Source organism: Rhincodon typus, chromosome 24, assembly GCF_021869965.1.
Source record: "Rhincodon typus isolate 14 chromosome 24, sRhiTyp1.1, whole genome shotgun sequence".
NCBI classification, from domain to species: Eukaryota; Metazoa; Chordata; class Chondrichthyes; order Orectolobiformes; family Rhincodontidae; genus Rhincodon; species Rhincodon typus.
Window position 1 is genome coordinate 33,462,520 of NC_063355.1, and position 21,979 is coordinate 33,484,498.

At 40.0% G+C, this 21,979-nt stretch overlaps 1 protein-coding gene across 1 annotated transcript in view; it reads left to right on the forward strand.

The window, feature by feature from the left end:
• naa25 (N-alpha-acetyltransferase 25, NatB auxiliary subunit) overlaps window positions 1–21,979 on the forward strand; it is an 88,650-nt gene that overhangs the window by 39,893 nt on the left and 26,778 nt on the right. Inside the window, exons 10-18 of the mRNA XM_048611513.1 lie at window positions 415–587; window positions 2,135–2,247; window positions 6,540–6,747; window positions 9,344–9,433; window positions 10,595–10,775; window positions 14,869–14,968; window positions 16,164–16,315; window positions 17,022–17,147; window positions 19,919–20,162. Of these exons, the coding sequence (XP_048467470.1) occupies window positions 415–587; window positions 2,135–2,247; window positions 6,540–6,747; window positions 9,344–9,433; window positions 10,595–10,775; window positions 14,869–14,968; window positions 16,164–16,315; window positions 17,022–17,147; window positions 19,919–20,162 (1,387 nt within the window). The remainder of the gene's footprint in view (window positions 1–414; window positions 588–2,134; window positions 2,248–6,539; window positions 6,748–9,343; window positions 9,434–10,594; window positions 10,776–14,868; window positions 14,969–16,163; window positions 16,316–17,021; window positions 17,148–19,918; window positions 20,163–21,979) is intronic.

Consider the following 21,979-nt stretch of genomic DNA (forward strand, 5'->3'; position numbering starts at 1 on the left):
GGAAACTAGACCTACCAGTGCATATTTCTATCCAGCGCTGGCCATTTTCAACTTTGTTAATTTGCGTATATGTTATCATACTCGTTGTTCAGCATTCAGTCCAATCTATCTTTTGAATGCTTCAGTTGAATCAGAAGTCAGGTAACCTGCCTATTGTATTCTTTCTGTTGTCACAAGAAAAGTTTCTCAATGGCCCGTTGTAAATTCAGAAATTTGCACGTGGTGTACAATCCTGCTTAAATGTCTAGAAATCCCTTTCTGCTGAAGATTTGGTATGATTTCTTCATCCTATTTGTTTCCAATAACTATTAGCAAATCTGCCCCCAAAACAGTGGTCAGACACATAAGAGCAAGCCCCAGTTAATTTTTATTGTGCAGTGCCAGGAGCATAACCACATTCTTTGTTTCACCTAGCTGTCCAGAGGGCCCAGTCACTTGTCTTGTACAGGAAGCCATATCCTTTGTGGAGGAGCGAATTTTGAATGAAGAACCGAAGGGCTCCCGTCATCTGAGGGGACCATACCTGGCTAAACTTGAATTAATAAGGCGGCTGAGAGAGAGGGGTACAAACGATGAACACAAACTTGGTGCGTGATTAATAGTTTACTGAATGCAAGTTTGTCAAATTGTCAACATATTAACTTATTGTTATCTTGGGGAGTGAGGAGAGACAAATGTCTTTACACACCGTATTGGAACATGGGGTACACCAGCCATAAAGGAGAGAAATTTTAACCAGTGTGCCTGTTCCTGCTTCTCTTTATTCTCATTAGAAAGTATACATCCTGAGAGGACCAGTTTGAGTTTAGTTGTGATGCCCTCCATGATCAAATAGCTTGTTGATACCCAGTATCCATGTTTGTGACTCTAAAGATTGTTTTGGTACAAGACGGTTTTTAATTCTATGGAATGTTGTACTGCAGGATGGATCAAGTTTTCAGATAGAAAAAGAAAGAAATCACTTTCACATACTGTCTTACATAGCCTCAGGACATCCCGAAATGTTTGTCATTCTGTATTCCAATTACTGTTGCAATGTTGGTAAACATGGCAGGTAATTTGCATAGAACAAAGTCCTACAAGTAACAGTGAGATAAATTACTACATGACATTGACAAGGACACCAGGCGAACACCACTGCTTGGTTTAACATCTGAAAAGATAACATATTTGACAATGTAATATTTTCCTAGCACTGTGCTCATTTCTGAAATAAGGCTTGAATGTGCAAACACTTAAAATATTAATGCTGATGAAAGGTTACTGAAAATTTTGAGGAAGATCCTTCAGCATTTGACAGTGAAGCTCTTTCACGCTGCTTAATTTGGCACGTCATAAGGTCATCAAGTTTATTCAGTGGGCCATTGGCCCTTCAGATCAAAGGCCGAATTCCAAATTAGTGCTGAGTTAGCTGACTGGAGTGGCAGTGTAGTATATCTAAATGTCCTTCTTTGGTAAGTCAAATAATTAAATACTGGAAATATTTAAAGAAGAGGTAGATTTTTGAAATACCAGGGAGTTGAGGACTATGATAAACTGGTATGAAAAAAGGAAGCTTGGGTCAGATCAGCCACATGGAGTGACAGGGCAGGCTTGATGGACCAAATGATCTACCCCTGCCTCTTTCTTATGTTCTTAATTAGTAAAAACATTTTGTTCCATTTTCACCAGATGGACAAGGACATAGTATTTTCAAGGCATTTTGTGTCTCTTTTCGTAAGATTTCTCCTCATCCAACTTTTGAACAGTAATTCCTTTAGAAGCAAATATTCTGCTTCAAGTCCATAGATGAAGTCTTCACCCTTCTCAGTTTTTAGTCTGTTGCCAGTTTCTGTTTGAAAATGCCCCCCCGAACCAGCAAGGTGGGCCCTGATTTGTTGCATCATTGGCATTTCCAACCATGGAACAGCCCCTTGGTTGTGCATTGAATCTTGAGTTTTGATTACACACTCAAATCCTGTAGTAGGATATGGATCTACAGCCTTCAGACCAAGGCAAATGAGCCATGATGCTCGACTATTAAGTTAAAGGTTATGCATACTGAAAGACTGCCCTAACTTATAGTATTGGGCATCATCAATTTGGGATTCACTCCTACATTTATCCACTGTGCATTTCTCCTTATTACTGCTAGGAATTCCGGAGGATCTGATGTTCCAGTACTTTGAGAGGTTTGGGGACAGGCCTTGCTGTTATTCTGACCTGAGAATCTTTGTCGATCTTCTATCGCTGGACCGGCATACACAGGTGAGACCGGGAGACTGACAGAGTCTTCATTCGCTCAGGCTGTGCTGCAGTGAGGTGAGTGGGTAAGTGCACCCAGTGGCCTCAGCATTTAGTTACTATTTGCATTGCTTGTTGCCTGTTGATTTGTAAAGTTAGGGACAATCAAAAAACATGTAACCATAAAATCAGAATGAAGGGAATTTGGAAAAGTTTCTAAACCCAAAAGATTTTTTCAAAAAAGGTTCTGCTCCAGAATGCCAGGATGCAGGATCAATTGGGAAAATTTAAAATAAGACTTTGTCATATCGGGGAAATTAGGTCATGGAAAGAGCAAGCGAATTGTGTTTGAAAAACGCTGGAACTGTGTTAACTATCATAATGGTGGAGTGGGGGCAATAACCTTTTTTCTTTTTGAATTCTTAATTGAAAACTTAAACTGTAGAATAAGTGAGCAAGAGTTCTTTACACTATGGTGTAATACAGTGGTAAATTGGCACACTACCAATGTAGTGTTTCCACTAGGGCCTGAAGAATATAACCTGTGTATTTTGTTCATTTTAAAATGTAGAAAAGACCCAACAAAACAGTTATTTTGCTGAAGTGAAATACTCAGTTGCCTAGCTAATCATATCACATAAGATTCTCATATCAAAGTTGATTTGCCTATGGATTCTGGGTATTCAAACCTTTAGATATTGCAGTAGGCTGTCTTAGTGAAATTTCCCACCATTCTGGCACTACTTAGCATTACTTTGAGCTTCATTCCTATATGTAATTGTTTCCTCCCATTCCAAAGTTTGTGCTCGCAAAGAGCCAATAAACCACTTGAAACGTTGAAACGTCAGTCAAGCCCAGTCTATCTTTTGGTTTCTTTGAAGTTGGGTCTTTGTTCATTTCATACACAGGTTACTTTATTTTAAAATCAACATATTTAAAATAATTTGTCCATCAAAGAAAAAATCTGTTTGTGCATTGAATTAATTAGTTTCCAATATCAGAGCGTTGCTGTCAGGCATGAGCATTCTTGCTTGGATATGAGTCTTCAGTTTGCTATTTAATATTGACTTTCCTCTCTCTATGAAATTTCTGTTATTTCATATGCAATTCTTTTGTTGTCTAGAGTTTATTTTGTGTTCTTTTGAAGATAGACTTTGGCTGTCACTCTGGACCTAGGCATTACTGTATTTCTATCCCCTTTTCCTCCTCCTGGCTCTTCCCTTCACTGGAGTCTTCAATCTTTCTTGCTTTCCCCTTTCAGACATCCTATTAAGTAAGCTTACACTTGTCGTAAGTTCTTTGTCATTTTTCAATGGGCCCATCCTTACATCTGTGAAGCACTTGTTGTAATTTTTCCATCTTCCTCTATTTAGCTCACTGTTTTGACAGTTTTGGTTGTGATGGGATTCGAATCAGCAACTCATTAAAGACTGGAGATTAAATCCATAGCTTTAGACTACTTGACCACAATGCCACTAGCTCACTGTTCTGACTATACAAATTGAAACTGTTTCCCATGTTGTCACTTTGAGTGCATTTTTAGAGGTAATTTTTCTTTCCTCTTCCCATTCTCTGCAATTATTTCAGTTTTTCCTCACCTTAGTTTCAGTTTTTTGTTAGGATCTGGGTCTTAGAATGTTGCTAATCCTTCCCCCAGACCTAACCTTTTGGGAAAATAAATTGGCAGACAGCACTGATGCTTGCACTCTTTTGCTGACTGGGGAGAAAGATCCCTAAAATGATATATTCCGCTCCACTTTGTTCTTGCTTGACTAATACCAGTCCTTGTTTTTACCATCCTGTTGGAAATTGGCCAATGTTGTCATGGATCAATGGGAAATTTGAATATCTGCCATTTGGTGTGATTTGAACTTCAGCTGTAGTTTGCAACATATGAATGATAGATTTACTAAAGCAAAGTACTGTGTGTGCTGGAAATCTGAAATAAAAGCAAAATACTGAAACCATTCGAGTCGAACATTCATCATCTGTGGAGAGAGACAGTTAACATTTCAAGTCAGTGACGTTTTGTCAGAGGTGGGGAAAAATTGAGAGGCTGAACAGGTTTTTAAGCAAGTCAGGCAACGGGGGAAATGGAATGTAGAGGAAGAAGAAGAAGAAGAAAAGGAAAGGTCTGTGATAGGCTGGAAGGAGAGATTAAATGAGAAAAAGGATAATAGCACAAGTCAAGTGGAGATATTAAGATGACCAGTGAAGAAACAATAAGTGAGTCTCACGAAGGTGGAAATGAGAGATAGCAGAATGATCAGCAACAGCTGCCATTCCAAAAAAAGGATCAGTAGTTATGATTTGAAACTGTTGAATTCACTGAGCCTGAAATGCAATGGTGCCTAATCATTGATGAGATGCTGTTCTTTGTACTTATCTTGATTATCATTGGTAGAACGTAGGGGTTTGATGTCAGAGTAGTCAAAAGTGACAGCAATATGGAAACTTAAAATGAGAAGCAATTGGAAGCTTAGGGGCACACTTGAAAACTAAACATAGTGTTCTACCATGACCTGATCTGTGTTTGGGCTTCCTAATGTGGAGGAGACTACATTATGAATAATGAATACAGTATACTAAATTAGAAGAAGTACAAATAAATTACTGTTTTGCCTGGGAAGAGTGTTTGGGGTACAGAACAAGAAAAAAATAAAAGGTCTGATGGTACAATTCCTGTGCTTACTTGACATGGTGCACAGAAAAGAGAGTAGGATTGATATTGGAGTACACCAGGGTCTTGTAGAATGAGTGATTCTTTCAGAATGGAGGGAGGGACACTTATTTGGTGGTGTTTTCGTTGTTACAGATGGTAAAAAGGATTGCTTATGATCCAGTAACATTGGTGGATGTTGAGGGCGTATCACTGTTCTGAGAATGAGGGGCCAGGTTGAGAACAAAGGATAAGAGGTGTTACGGACACAGTCGTGGACCTTCTCATCTTTAGTGTAAAGAAATCCTTGGTTGAAAAAACAAGTAAGAAAGGTCAGAAAGCATTGGTGTGGAAGATGACGATGCTAGAATAGATTTGACGGCTAATGGGGAATGGAATAGAATTTCTATGTGAGACAGGGTGGGAGAAAGTGTAGTCAAGGTAGCTGTCACAGTTGTTGGGCTTAGTATCGGTTGATTGTCTAGACCTAGAAATGGAATCAGAGAAGTTGGAGATGGGAAAAGTCAGATGTGAAGGCATGGGGAAAAGTGGAAATTGGAAGCAGAGTTGTTAGCATTTCCCTGTTCAAGCCAAGAGCATGAAGTGGCACCATTCAAATCATTGATATTCCAGGGTTGTGAGAAGTCCCATATAGGGCTAGAACAAAGAATGTTTCACGTCTTCCAAAAAAGATAGAGCAGGAATAAGCCATCTGGCCCGTAGAGCCTGTTCTGCCATTTGGTAAGATCATAGCTGATCTTTCCATGGACTCAGCACTGCTTACTTGCCCGCTCACCATATCCCTTAATTCCTTTGCTGTTCAAAAATCGATCCATCTTTGCCTTAAAAATATTCAATGAGGTAGCCTCAACGCTTTACTGGGCAGGGAATTCCATAGATGCACAACCCTTTGGGTGAAGAAGTTCCTCCTGAACTCAGTCCTAAATCTGCTCCCCCTTACTTTGAGGCTATGCACCCTCATTCTAGTTCACCCGCTGGTGGAAACAACCTCCGTACTTCTCTCTTATCTATTCCCTTCGTAATTGTTAGTGTTTCTGTAAGATCCCCTGTTTTTCTTCTAAATTCCAATGAGTCTTGTCCCAGTCTACTCGATCTTTCCTCATAAGCCACATACGTGGCTGACCCCCAAATGGCAACGCATTTTATATTGGGGATGTGATTGGAGTCAAAGGACAAGCTGTTCAAAAGGAGAACATGTTTAGACAAGTGGAGAAGTGGTAGTAAATGGGTCTGGTTGCATCTTTGTTCAAGGAAGAACATAGCTCCCAGGCTGTCTGAGTAGGAGAGGCGGGTGTAGAGATTGAATTGCCCATACTGATGAGCAGGTGGGAGCCAAGCAGAGGGAACAAGAAGAGTTGTGGATGTAGGTTAAAAGAGACTGGACAAGAGATTAAAAAAGAACTGTGATGGGAAGAAATCTGTTTTATGGAACAAGAACAGACTGAAATGATGGATCTGCTAAGCCATTGCACTTTGTGGATCTTGGGAAGAGGATGGGAGTGAGCTATCTAGAGTTTGGATCAAAGTTAGCTGGAAGATCTCAGAGGAGATTGTGTTAGTGACAGATAATATTCATGATATGTTTATTGATTATATATTTTAAGTGTGAAAATTGCTGTTTTTGTTTTCTTTGCAGTTTATCAACAAATTGATGGAGGTAGTACCTCTTTCAATATCAACAGAGAGTGATCTTGCATTACCAGGTGATGTCAAAGCCATGCAAAGGCATATGTTTGTTGTTCAATTTGCTCGATTATTAGGCCTTCACGAGACCATGGACCAGACACAGAAGCTCAGACTTGTTGAAGAGCTGATGCAACGATACAAACATGCCTTAAAGTTTGGTAAGTTAGTTTCCCAGCAGAATGTGCTACACCCTGTTTTATCCTGAAAGATTTTGAGGTGTTTGCTTTCCCTCTTATAGATTGCAGACAGCAATTTTTTTAAAAAGTTGATTGTTTCCTCCTAATGTGTAATCAGAGACCTAGATTTAGAGGCAGATCATGGATGTTGCTAATATTTAACCAACTAAAAACTATACAAATTATCAGCATGGGATATTTTTATCTTTTGCTCTTGTCATACAAAAGCCCTCTGTCCATTCACTCATTCGCTTGCAGAATTATCTGGTGCCAAATAGGAGGAGTCTCAGTTGCTTTTTGTGTGTCTCACCAATCAAGTACTGCCAGCGAGCCAGGCTAGCCAGTCAGTGAGAACCTATGCTACTATTAATTTCTCCTGTTATTCACATATATGAATAAAATTAACTGCAAAGTAGTGGGGTTGTTTTCAGTATCCTGTTCTCAAATACATCATTTTGACAGCAGTTCGACCTCTTACTTTCCTCTCCTCCACCCAAAGGAGAATTGGTCATTGGTTGGCCCCTACTGCATCTCCTGATACAATAATGAAATCCATTTTCTAAACTCAAACTCAAATCCACATGTATTTATCTATCTTATTGTCCATTGATAGAGCTAGAAATTAAATGCACAATGAATGTGAAGTAGATCTTTTATTTTAAACAATGTGAGTAAACTCATTCAGAATAATTGAAGCATTTTCTAATTGGAAAACAATTTTAACTATGATCTCAGTGAGCCCTAATGAAGTGTCAATATAATGATTCATATCTCAGTCCCAAAATTTCCTTTACTGCCAACTATTTGACTTCCTCTGTTAGCTGGCCTACAGCATCTGACTTTGTCAGTTGTCTTAAGTAGGAAACTGCATTTTATGATTTTTTTTTTATCCTGAAAACATACACTGCACTGAATATAGTTCCATGCAGACCAGTAGCCCACTAAATGTTTGCAAGCGACTATTCCCTGTTGAATTTAGATGCAGCATGTTTGACTAATTGACTTGACAATGATATCCTTATCTTGCCATTACCTCATGTTCATACATGCAATTGATGCCTATTACAGAGTGTAAGTGTTCAAGTGAAAATTCAGTGTATTTTTCCCTCTGTAGAACTGGTTGCAACTATAATGGTTGCAACCCCATTCCAGTTGGCATCAGTTAATTCAGCATGGCCTGGGAATCAAAATTGGAATCTTTCTGGTCAATGTGGCTCAATTGTGCCTTTGTTGCTGACTGAACATTTGCTAGAACTGATGAATAATTCCTAGTGCATATCGTGAGGACAGCTTCACACTGCACACCTTTTTCAAACACTAACATTGGGTCACATTTTGTTGTAGCAGACATTGCTAAATACCTGCCATTGTTAGATTAGCCCTTGCATGTTTTGGGCTTTAATTTTTTCACATGGCAAGTTGTGGAATGTACAAATGGATTTTTCATGTCAGAAAACCAGGCATCTGGAACCTGTGTGAGTAGAGCAAGCAGCTGCAGGTCTCCTTAACCAATCAGATTGAAGTAATGTGATTTTAACAGAAGTGTTGAGAAGGAAGTGTAAATTATTTTATGGGTGAAATAATTGTCAAATCAGCTACAGAAGTGAAATAAAGAGAGAAAATGTGTTCACAGAGAAAAGAAACAAAAATGTGAAAAAAATGTAAAAGATTTTATGATCAGATAAATTCTGAAGTACTGGGATGTGATTATTATGAGAGATAGCAAGAACTGTAGATGCTAGAGTCAGAGACAGCACAGTGTGGAGCTGAGGGCACACAGCAGGCCAGGCAGCATCAGAGGAGCAGGAAAGTTGACATTTTGGGTCAGGACCCTTCTTCAGAAGTGAAGGGTCCTGATCCGAAATGTCAACTTTACTGCTCCTCTGATGCTGCCTGGCATACTTGTATCTATATTTCTTTTTAGCATCAAAAAGGTTATTTCCCAGTAATTATCTCTTAACACATCACGACAAAGGTACTTAAACTGAAATGAACAAGACTCAACTGCCGCTGCTAAGTTTAATTCATATCATGGGCATAGATTTGTAGAGAGAGAATTTATAGGATAATGGGGACAAAGCTAAGTTATGGGATTAATTTGGGAAGCTCTTACAAAAGCAGATGCAGTGGACAGAATGGCCTGTCTTGTTGCAAGATTCTCTGATTCTTTCTGTTCTGCAAATGTAGGACTTCAGTGCCGTTCAAGTTGTTTCAGTGTTGAACCAGATAGCAAGATACTATTTCACAATGAGCGAATCAGCTCAGACAGGAAAGTTTTTATTTTTGAGTTTGACAGCACATCCTCTCACCTGGAAGCTTCTTTCGTGAATTTACACATGAATAACGGTCAATATCTCACTGTTGTTTTGACAATTTAATCTGAGCCGGTGTTCCTCTCTCTGTATTTAACAGTTTTTTGTAATAGTTCAACGTAATACAACACTGTCATTTTCATTTCAAACGTATACACGCACAGGTATAGTGGCAGCAGACTTGCCTCTGACCTACTTCTAAGTCAGTATGTTGTGCAGTATATTTTGCGTACTTTTTAAAGACTTGTTCTGATTATGTTTGTTAGGAAAGTCGTGCTTGAAAACAGAGCTGCAGTTCTCTGATAATTATTGTCTCCTTGCTGTGCACCTTCTTCTCGACATCTGGCGACAATCAGGTTAGTGGTTTCCTCTTGAATCTAAACCTGTAACACGAGAAAGTACATATTCCCAGGAAAATAAGACATCTGTATTTGAAACAAAAGCCAAATACTGGAAATCTGAGGAAAAAACAGCAAGTGCTTATGTGACTGTGGAGAGAGAAATTCGACTTTTCAAAACTAACGTTGAATTCTCCAGAACTTTGTTTTTATTACAGTGTTTTCAAACTGGTTAAACATGGCCACAAAACGCTAATAATTATTTTCTTTTGCTAACTTAGTTGAAAAAGCTGCAGTTGCTATGCTAATGTTGAAAAACACCCCTTTTGCGTTTAAAAACGAGCATGTTGCAGATTTCACAATGGTGCATTGCATCAGTATATCAAAGCACAGAGGAAAAAACAGAATCAGTACTCATTGTCCATTTCCTGTTTTGATAATCTCCTTTACTGTAGTGTGAGGAGAAGGCAAGTGGACAACAGTAGCTTTCTCACAGCACATGCAAATTGTAAAATACGTTTTCTGAGAAACAGATTTCAAAGGCCAAATCATGTACTGCAGGATGTCATACTTCTTGAGAAGTGTAAGAAAGGTAATGAGTTAAGTTGAATAATGGTCATGTGGTAATAGTTCAAGTTTAACAGTTTGAACCTCACAAGAAGAATGAAAGGAGGAGATGAGGTGAGGTATTCTACAGTTCTGTGTATTTAGAAAAGAAGGAATTAGAATTGGAGATGGTGCATAAGTCTTCAAATCAACTAACCGACACACGTATGTCAATTTTCGTTCCTTCTAAAATTGAAAATACACTAATACGTTTAGAGTGATGTCAAGCCACTGTTCCAAAGGCATTATCTAATTAACTGTAGGGTGTGTATGAATTGGCAAGATCTGAGCAGAGTGGGGAAAAATTAGGGATTTATAGTCCTCAAAAGAAAATGTGCAGTGAATTTTTCTTTCGAATGACTGATCAGATTTGATGAGTAGATCATGTAAACATTTTGAATTGGGTTTTTTGGGAGGAGAAGTAAACTGTAAAGATGTCAAAGAAACTCGCCGCAGTGGTTTTGAGCAAGTCATCTGATAGCATGGGTTTAAATGCTATTCACTATTCATACCTGTTATTGACTGGATTTGTGAACTGGTTTTGCTTAATACCTTTGTTTGCTAATCTTGCAGGTGAGGAATGGCCACTGTGGCGGTCCCTAGCACTGCTGGAGGAGAGCCTCTCGAACAGCCCCTCGAGTGCTCAATTCAAGCTGCTACTCATTCGAATTTATTGTCTGCTGGGAGCTTTTGAACCAGTTGTAGACTTGTACACCAGTCTTGATGCCAAACATGTGCAGCACGATACAATCGGGTAGGTGCTGATTTCATAGCTGGTATATTTTATCAGTGTCCTGATACGCTCTTCTTTTATTCCCCTACCTTTGAAAGGTAGAACTTAGAACTGTACGGCACAGGACTAGGTCATGAACGTGACGCCAAATTAAACTAAACCCTTCTCCCTGCCCTTGGTCTATATCCCTCCATTCCTTGCATGTTCATGTGGTTGTCTAAAAGTTCCTTAAATGCCCTTGTCATATCTGCTTCCACCACCACTCAGGCAGTGCATTCCAGACTCCTACCACTCTCTGTATGAAAACCTGTCCCTTATGTCTCCTTTGAATTTCCCCCCTCACCTTAATTGCGCGACTCCTAGTATTAGATATTTCAGTTCTGGGATAAAGATTCTGTCTGTCAACCCCGTCTATGTGTGTCATAATTTTATATACATCTATCAAGTCTCACCTCAGCGTCTGCTGCTCAAGAGAAAACAACAGTTTTTCTAGCCTCTCCTTTATAGCTCATATGCTCTAATCCAGGCAGCGTTCTTGTAAACCTCTTCTGCATCCTCTCCAAAGCCTCCACGTTCTTCTTATAATACGGCAACCAGAATTGAACGCAATACTAAGTGTGGCCTAACTAAAGTCTCATAAAGCTGCAGCATGGCATCCTGACTCTTGTACTCAATTCCTCTACTAATAAAGGCCAGCATACCAAATGCCTTCTTTACTGCCCTATTTACTTGCGTGGCCACTTTCAGGGAGCTATGGACTTGAACCCCAAGATCCTTCTATACTTTATGCTGTTCAGAGTCCTGCCATTAACTGTATAGTTTTCCTCAACGTTTGGTCTCTCAAAGTGCAGCATCTGTTACCCAGATTACACTTCATCTGCCATTTCTCCACCCATATCTGCAACTGATCTATATTCCGCTGTATCCTTTGACCACATCTATCCACAACTCCACTGACCTTTTGTATCATCTGCAAACTTACTAACCGACCCATCTACATTTTCATCCCAGTCATTTATGTATACCACAGGTCCCGGTATGGATTCCTGCAGAACATCACTAGTCACGGACCTCCAACCTGAAAAACACCTTTCCACCACTACCCTCTGCCTTCTATGGGCAAGCCAGTTCTGAATCCAAGCGGCCAGGTCACCGTGGATCCCATGCATCATAATCTTCTGGATGAGGGATCTTTTTGAAAGCCTTACTAAAATCCATGTAAATGACATCCACTGCTCTATCCTCATTGATCACCTTCATCACCTCCTTTGAAAAATTCAGTTGTTAGTAAGACCTGACCTGCCCCGCACGAAGCAATGCTGACTCTTCCAAATTAGGCCATGCTTTCCCAAATGTGCATAAGTCTTATCCTTAAAAATTCTCTCCAGTAGCTTCCCAACCACCAATGTAAGAATCACTGGTCTGTAGTTTCTTGAATTATCCCTATTTCTCCTCTTGAACAGAGGAACAACATGAGTTACTCGCCAGTCATAGAGTTATTGAATCCCTACAATGTGGAAGCAGGCCATTTGGCCCATCAAGTCCACACCAACCGTCTGAAGAGTATCCCACCCAGACCCACCCCTGTATCCCTGCATTTCTCATGGCTATCCCACCTAGCCTCCACATACCTGGACTGTGGGAGGAAACCAATGCAGAAACAAGGAGAACGTGCAAATTCCACATAGACAGTCGCCCAGGCTGGAATTGAACCCGGGTCCCTGGCGTTGTGAATCAGCAGTGCTAACCAATGAGCCACTGCGCTGCCCCAGTGGTCAGCGAGGATAAAAAGACCTTGAAGGCCCCAGCAATCTCCTTTCTCGCCTCTCTCAGTAACCTGATGTCGATACCATTGAGCCCTGGGGACTTAGCCACCATAGTGCTCTTCAAGAGATCCAACATCATGACTTTCTTGATCTCAAAATGCCCTACGATATTAATGTGCTCCACACAAATCTCACTATCCTCCATATCCTTCTAGTGAATACTGACACAAAGTACTCATTTAGGATCTCGCCCATGTCTTCTGCCTCCAAGAACAAATTCCCTCCTGTATCCTTCTATGGTCCTATCTTCTCCCTGGTTATCCTTTTGTTTTTGATGTATCTATAAAATGCCTTGGGATTGTCTTTAATCCTACTTGCCAAGATCATTTCATGGCCCCTTCTTGTTTTCCTAATTCCTTGCTTGAGTTCTTCCCTACTTTCTTATATTCCTCATGGGTCCTGTCCGGTTTTAGCTTCCTAAACCTTGCATATGCTTCTTTTTACCCTTTTGACTAAATTCACAACCACCCTCATTATCCAAGAGTCCCTTTATATTGCCATCCTTGTCCTTCCTCCTTACTGGAACATGCTGGTCTTGAACTCTTCCCCAGCTGGTCTTTAAACAATTCTCACATGTCAATGTGGACTTGTCTGATGACAGCTCCTCCCAAATAACGCGCTCTAGTTCCTGCTGAATACTGACGTAATTTGCCCTCCCCCAATTTGGTACCTTCCTGCAAGCTCCTGACTTATCTTTATTTATAGCTATCTCAAAACCTAAGGAGCTGTGATCACTGTTTCCAAAATGCTGTCCCACTGAAAGGTCAGTCACCTGGCCAGTCTCATTAGCCTATACAAGGTTCAGTTTGGCTTCTCCTCTTGTTGAGCTATCCACATACTGTTTCAAGAAACCCTCGAGGATGCACTTAACAATTTCTTCCCCACATGAGCCACTTGCTGTATGGGAGACCCAGTCAATATTGGGGAAGTTCAAGTCACCCACTATGATATCTCTGTTTTTATTGCACCTTTAACCTGCCTCCATATTATGACTCAGTAGCTGTTGGGGAGCCTACAGTATAATCCCATCAGAGTGATTTCACCCGTCCTATTTTTGAGCTCTACCCATTTTGTGTCAGTGGGTGAGCCCTCCTGTGTGCCTTCTTTGAGTGCAGATGTAATATTCTCCCTGATCAGTAATGCAGCTGCCCACCTATTTGACCTTCCCCTCTATCTCATCTAAAACAACGAAACCCTGGAACATTGAGCAGCCAGTCCTGTCCCTCTCTCAACCAAATGTCTGTAATGGCCACAACATCATAGTTCCATGTACTGATCCAGGCTCAAAGCTCATCTTCCTTACCTATAATACTCATTGCATTGAAATAAACACACTTCAGCCCATCAGTACAATTGTGTTCATTTACCTGTCTCTGCCTGTCCTTGTTTCTGATTTACTGGTCTTAACATCTACCTTCTCCTCAATCCCTCCACTTGCTGACCTGCTGCCCTGGCTCCCAGCCCCCTGCTGCTCTAGTTTAAACCCTCTTGAGTAGCACTAGCGAACCTCCTTATGAGGATATTGGATGAAGCCATTTAACTCTGCCTATTGTCACGGTGTTGTGTTTTGGAAAGAGGAATAAAAACCAAAGGCACCCAGAAGAAACATTAGAACTTTGTGAAACTAAGAAGTTTACTATTTTCCAATCTGCATGCAAGCCCTTGGCACAAATTAATATATATTTGGAAACCTAACAGTCCAAAAAGGATGGGAAACAAAGGCTGTAATATTGGTGTTCTTCTGGGAATAGGAGTCAAATCACATGATTGGGGCTTTGCTCTCAATCCAGTTTGTGAACAAAGTATATTCAATGTTAACTGATTTCCATTCTCCAATAATAATAATGCCTTCTGAATAAAATAAAATGTAATAGAACTGCTGTTATCAACCATGATAGAGGGTTCCCTGGATTAACAAAATGAATCAGTTGATCAACTACAAACCTTAATCTTGATCATATGTGATCAGTATTCTGCTCTTGGTACTTGAGTATAAAGCAATAGCATTGAATATAATCGGTCTTGTATCGTGACATTAATTTAAATGCAAAGAGCTCTGATTCATGCTTATTGTTTACAGCGTGAATACGTTTTAAATAGACCTTTGATAAAACTTCTGGCAGTTGAGTGGAATTTGGACCAAGGAAATTCTAAGATATTTTAATATTCAGAAACATAAGCAGCTATGACAAAATCAATGCAAGGATATTGAAATGCAGAATAACTATCTTTAATGTGACATTGTCTTGTGAGAGTTAATGACTGACACTGCTGTGCTTGACTGGCAGATATCTGCTGACTCGTTATGCAGAGCCGCTGGGCCACCTTGCTGCTGCTTCCCAAGCTTGTAACTTCACACTCAGGTTTTTCCACTCCAACCAGAAAGATGTAAGTGTGGTATAAACTTAGACTGTGAATGGATTGCGTTGAAAGAGGTTTCTTGGCATTAGTCATTGTAGTTTTAAAATTTTTCCCCCGTAACGCCAAGCTGAATTGATGGTTGGAACAATACAATATACAAGTAGATTCCGTTTGTATGAGAATTTTTTTAAATGCAATTCTGTGAATGTAGGCATAATTTAAATTTCTTGTAACCGTTACTGAATGTCCATTTTCCCAACTTCTGATCAAGGGCCACACATCAAAAAGGATGAGTTTCAGCCTGTGTCAGTACCTGACATGTCTTACAGTATTCAAAATTTGATTCAAAACTTGAGGTTTTTTTGGCCTTGTCAGACTGAATTTAGCTTTTTTGATGTATGAAGGCACCTCAATTCATGAACATAATATTGTTTTAGGCTGCAGTGCTCTCTCTCCCTTTTGGTTTTTGTTATTTATGCAGTGCAATATCACCACATTAAAATGGCACAATAGTTTCAGGCATTGTGTTTTTTTAATATAGCTGTGAAATCTCTCTCCATCTCCCCTTCTCCCAAAAGTTGCAAATTGTGATGTAATATGATTCTGCTGACGGCCATCAAAGAGAGGTTTTGAAAGACTTGTCTTTGGCATCTAGTATCAGCGGGCAATCTGTTGTATCCACATGTTGTACCAGAAATGACTGAATTATCACAAACAGATAATCCGAAATTCAAACAAAAATTTCACCAGCCAGTTGCATCTCTATCTTGATTCCTGCTGCGATCATGTAACTTAGCTAGACCAAGAATTGAGTCCAAAACCATTCTAGTCAGCATTGCTCCCTTCCCTCAGCTCCCAGTTTGCACTGGGTTACTTGGTCTCAGACAGATTAGCAGTGGGAATGCTGCAGTTGGCCTTGGTGCTTCCAGGCTGGGGATGTAAACCCTCTTAAGCTTCCTGAATCTGATGTCTATCCAATGATAACCTTCTGGTAATTATGAAGATGTAAATGTAGACGAGGATAGGATTGTTTTGAATTGTGATCTCACGGTTAGCATGAGGTATGGTACCAATCATACTGTAGTAAGAGTCATTACTTTGAGGAGAAACTGGATTTTTCTCTAATGAAGCTTTCGTTAAGTTTTCAAGAAACATTTTGTTTTTTGGTGTCATGCTTGTCATAGGAATCCTTTTGAATGTGATGTTTTGCTTGATTTTCCAGACCTCTGAATACATAATTCAGGCATACAAATATGGTGCATTTGAGAAAATCCCAGAATTCATTGCCTTCCGGAACAGACTGAATAATTCTCTGCATTTCGCACAAGTTCGCATTGAACGTATGCTGTTAGATCTCTTCCTCGAAGCAAACATGTATGTGTGGCAGTACCAGACAGTATAATATTGGTAAAACAAGACTCGTGTTTACTACCTAATTTGTTTTGGTAGTCGATATCTTAAGCTATTTAGCCAATGCTTTGATATGAAATAAATGGCTGGGCATTTTTATTTTATTTTATCTTATTTGTAAAATGTATTTTGTTTTGCGTTTGATAAAACCTTTTTCTATCCTATGTTCATGTGCTGTATGAAAGCATATATTTGTCCATTCAATGCAGTCCTCACTCTATTTTTGAATGCAGTACCCTTGTAGCAGGAATGCATTGATGTCCTCTGGCCTTGCGTTCCACCAAAGTACTTTTTTTGTACTGTAGCTGAATATGTCTCTTCTGTAATCCTCATGTTACATTGAGCACATGTAACAGTAGAGGGTGGTGATTGGGATGGCATCTAATATTTGAATTTTTATCTTGTTTGCCTGCTTTATGAAGTTGGCACCTTTGCATAATTTCTGGCTTTATCTTCATCGCTCGCTGTTATTCTATATTAAAGTGGGAAACAGGGAGGTTGATAATGTAGTAGTTTCTGCAGTTTAATGTTTTGAGTCACGCATGGAAATTACAATATTCAAATATGCTATTTGGTTTAACAAATTCATGTTAGCCTTTATCCTTCAAGTGAGGACAACTCTCAGTTGCATGTTAGCTCTTTCTCCATATTTTCATATTTCCCCTTCTAGAACCAACAGCCTGGAAGAAAGTATTAAAGCAATGGGCCTATGTCCAGATGAGGATGATATTCCATGGGACAATCTACGGGATAACCGGGATCTGGCTGTTAGTATTAGCTGGGATCCAAAGGACAGGTAAAGAATTTTGTAAAATGCAATTTTAGCTATCTGATGATGAGGAAGTGATAATAAAAGGTAAGCCTAAGTAATGGTTAACTTCTATGGACATTTGAAGCATATAAGTATTTCTAATTCTGGGGACCGAGACCCTAGTAGTAAACGATTGCTTTCTCATTGTTTTAAATTCTTATGTAACAAGATGCAATATGTTTTTATATTATTCTAGTATTGCCACCCTTTCCCTCTGTACATCTTGGATGATGTCCACTCTTTGGCAAATGAGGCTTATCCATAACTTTAATCAAGAACAGCCTATCAGTGTTCATGGACCTATTCTAATTCATTTATCACCAAATCCTACCCACTGTGCCATTTACATCTTCACCTGTGTCTGCCATGTCTCTAATTTTCTTAACATCAAAGATATCAAAAGTTGAGGTGTTCTTTGCTAGCCTTGCAGCCTCCACAATATAGCACAAATTCCTGTCATACGTAGTAGTAGTCTTGCACTTTTCCTGTCAATTTCCAATGTACCCAAACAGATTGGTTAATTGATTACACTTGAATCACAGCCTTCCCCCCAGTGTATCTTTGTTCTCCATCTTTGTCATTCTGCTTGTCCCCTACTTCTCAGGTACTGCAGTATTTCTCACTGTTTCTTCTGTTCTGCCATTGGTGATCATTTCTTCAGTCACTATGTCCATGGTCCCTAGAAATTCCTAGAAAAATTCTTTTGACTCACCAACTCCTACCCTATTTTCATAAGGCTTTCTTATATATGTCTTTTACTATAGCATCACCTTTTTTCTAATTCGTGTTTCCCCTTTCCTCTCTTGTCTGTCATTCTCAGTGCCATTTTGGTGCTGAATGTTATAAAAATGAATCCAAGTATTTGTATTTGTTCCTGTATAGATTGTTAAACATTCTAAAGTGCAGAGAGAGTTAGGTAGTTATTTTTCACCAATGCGATTTAGATGCAAAACCAAATCAGATTGTTGACGTTAGAGTTCCCATTTTAATGATAAGGATCCTGTATGCAATACATTTCTAAAATAGATCATAGAGATCATAGATTAGTGCACAGATTTCAGAAGAATTCCTCTCTGGTGTGGTCACAACACAAGTGTGTTCCTAAACCATCACGAATTATAACTAAATAGGCCACCTTGTTCACTAAGATCGCAGCTAGCTGCCATGAGAAGGTAATAACGATACTTGCCTTTCTTTGTCAGTGAATACAAAAGCAAGGATACAATGGAGCTGTATTTAACGTTAGGCCACTGATGTAGGACTGTGTTGTAGTTCTGGCCATCACACTATAGGAAGGATGTGATTGCACTGGAGAGGTATAGAAGAGATTCACCAGAATGTTGCCTGGGCTGGAGTAATTTAGTTATGAAGGAGACTAGATAAGGTGCAGATTGGAGCAGAGAAGGCTGAATGGAGATCTGATTGAGCGTATAAAGTTGTGAGGTGTGTATACAGGGTAGAAAGGGAGAAACATTTCCCTTTCGTGGAGGGGACAGTAACCAGGTGGCAGTGTTTTAAGATAAGAAGGAGGAGGTTTAGAGGGGGGTTGAGGAAACAAAATTTCACCCAGATCATTTGTGGTATATAGAACTTGCTGCCTAAAGGGATGATAGAGTCAGGAACTTTGAAAGGCAACAAAAAAATTTACATGAGCACTTGAAATGCCATAGATACAAATGTAAGGGAATTGAAATAGAATGGGTATTTGATCAGTCTTCGCATGTTCGCAAGTCCTTTTTCTGTGCTGTAGAATCTCTGACTCCGAAATAGGAAAATATTGTGCATTTAGAGGTGAGCATATTTATGTAAGTTAATGTGTGAAAAGCTCTTTGTATTGTGGCATAGTGGTTATCATCATCATAGAATCCCTACAGTCTGGAAACAGGCCCTTTGGCCCAACAAGTCCACACTGACCCTCAGCATCCCACCCAGACTCATCCCCCTATAACCCACCTAATCTACACATCTCTGAACACTATGGGCAATTTAGCACGGCCAATCCACCCAGCCTGCACAATCTTTGGAGTGTGGGAGGAAACCGGAGCACCCGGAGGAAACCCATGGAGACACGGGGAGAATGTGCAAACTCCACAAAGACAGTCGCCCAAGGGTAGAAATGAACCAGGGTCCGTGGTGCTGTGAGGCAGTAGTGCTAACCACTGATCCACCGTGCTGCCCCTATGAGAGGTTGAGAAGGAAAATCCTTCATGGTAACCTCAGCTGGTGCTGGAATTGAACCCACGCTGTCCGTCTCATACTGGTTTGCAGACCAACCATTTGGCCAGCTGAGCTAAACTGACCCCAAAAGGGCAGGCACCGCTGGGATTTGAACCCCAGATCTTCTACTTATGAGGCAGGCACTTTAGCCAACTCAGTCACGGCACCGCTTAGCACTGCTACCTCACAGTGCCAGGAACCCAGGTTCAATTCCAGCCTTGGATGACTATCTGTATAGAGTTTGCACGTTCTCCCTGTGTCTGCATGAGTTTCTGCCAAGTGCTCTGGTTTCCTCCTATAGTCCAAAGATGTGCAGGTTATGTGGATTGGCTATGTTAAATTGCCCCATAGGTCCAGGGATGTGCAGGCTATGTGGATTAACCATGGTAAAAGTGTGGGGATAGGGGTGGGACGCTCTTTTGAGGGTCGGTGAAAACTTGGTGGGCCGACTGACCTCTTTCTGCACTGTAAGGATTCAGTGATTCTTGAACTTGCCCAGAAAAATGCTGTTGTAACTTTTTCCCTTTCAATTGTGGTAGGGAGTTGTCAGAAGGGGAAAGGAAATCTTCAATGAAAGAGGAGAGAATATGGCTTCAAGTTCGCTCATTGACACTGCGTCTGGTCTGTGCACTCTCTGCTGTTAGCCATACAGTAGAGCCAAAAAATTCCGAAAAGACAACAACAAATGGTGTCACTTCTAAAATTGAGACGCTGCGCTCTTTAATTCAACAGCTTGAATGTGTGGTACAGTCTGAGAAGAAAAAAGACAAACTAACTGCTAAGGTACAGTCTATAATAAAAGCAAATATGTTTTGGTTTGAAAAGAAGTTGCAACTCAACACACAAGATCAATGTTTTTGATACCACCCATTTTGGCTTAGTTGACAAAAAATACACTTTGATATCTTACAGAACAGAAAGTTCATGTATTCAGTCTCTTGTCTATACAATGAGTGATAGAAGTTTGAAATTATTTTCCGCAAGCAGCGGTTGTTACTGAATAAGTTATTAAATCTATCAATCTCAGTTTTAAAATTTGGTTAACCAAGGATATTACAGCCTATGAGCAAAAGCAGTGATATTAAGTTAGTCCACAGATATCCATGATTTCATGAAATCACTAAATAGGGGTTAAAAAGCCAACTTCTATTCCAGTTTGTCATTTGATTTCGCTCAGACAATGGTGTTAAAGGTGCGATATTGGCTAAGCAGAATAGTTGGCAGTGTTCTTTCTCTTGATGTATCTCCTTCATCTTGTGCTGCAGTTGAATGGTTTATAAGCTAAACGAGTGCTGCCAGAAATGATGAAAGGAGGTATGAAGTAATGTAGCCTTATAAGGGTCACTATAAACATGGTCAAAAAATATGCAGAGCATTTGTCAATTATTATTTATTGTCAAAACTGCATTTGGAGTTGGGAAAACCTGGAGATATTAGGTGGCCACAACCAATGACATAGTAATCATTGATTGTTGAAGAACTGGGCTGCCATTGCCCTGTTCATTCTTGATTAGGACCTGCAGCTATCTCAGCTTAATATAACAGCTCTTGCTTGCTGCCCTTCCTATTTAATAGGAATGCCAGTGACCAAGAAGTTTGCACTGACTGTAAAAATGAATGATCTCACTTTATGTTTCCACAAGTATTAGGATATTTGTATTATTTTTTAATGTATTATTTCAGGCAATTTTTTTCTGACCAGGCTGGTATTTTTCTGCCATCCGTAATTGCCTTTGAAAATGTAGTGATGAGTCGCCATCTTGAGCAATAACACTGCCTGTGTTGTAGGTGCACCCACAGTGCTATTAGGAGTTCCAGTATTTTTACTGAACAACACTGGACATGGTGATATTGTTCCAAGTCAGGAGATTGCGTGATTCAGAGGGGATCTTTCAGGCAGTGTGTTCTGATGTATCTGCTGTCCTATCCTATGGTAGAGTTTGCACATTTGGAAGGAGGCTTGACAAGTTGAAACAGTGCATTTTGTGGATGGTACAAAGTTGTGCCACTGTCATCGCAAGTGGACAAAATTGGTGTTTAATGTGGTGGCTGGGATGCCAGTCAAGCAGGCTGCTTTGTCCTGGATAGTCTTGAGCTTCTTGGTTTGTTAGTTCTGGACTCTTCAGTGCTTAGTAATCTATCAAATACCTGACTTGGGCCTTGCCAATAGTGGACAGGTTTTTGGGAATTAGGAGGCAAGTTACTCACTACAGACTTGCCGGCCTCTGACCTGCTGTTGCAGCCACAGTATTGTTATTACCCAGTTAGTTCTGGTCAACAGCAGCACCAGCATTTTGATAATGGGAGATTCAGCATTTGTGTGATGTGGATATTATTTGCCGTTCATCAGCCCAGACCAGAATGTTGTCCAAGTCTTGCTGCATAATAGTACAGTCCAATTCAGTTATCTGAGGATTTGCAAATGTACTGTATCTTTTCCCTCTATCTGATGATTGCACAGTCATTGATAAAACAGCTGAAGATCATTGGGCCTTGGACAATGTCTTGAGAAACCTGACATGATATTCTGGAACTGAGATGGTTGTCTTTCAACAATACAATCATATTCAATTGTGTTAGGCATAACTCCAATCAGTGTA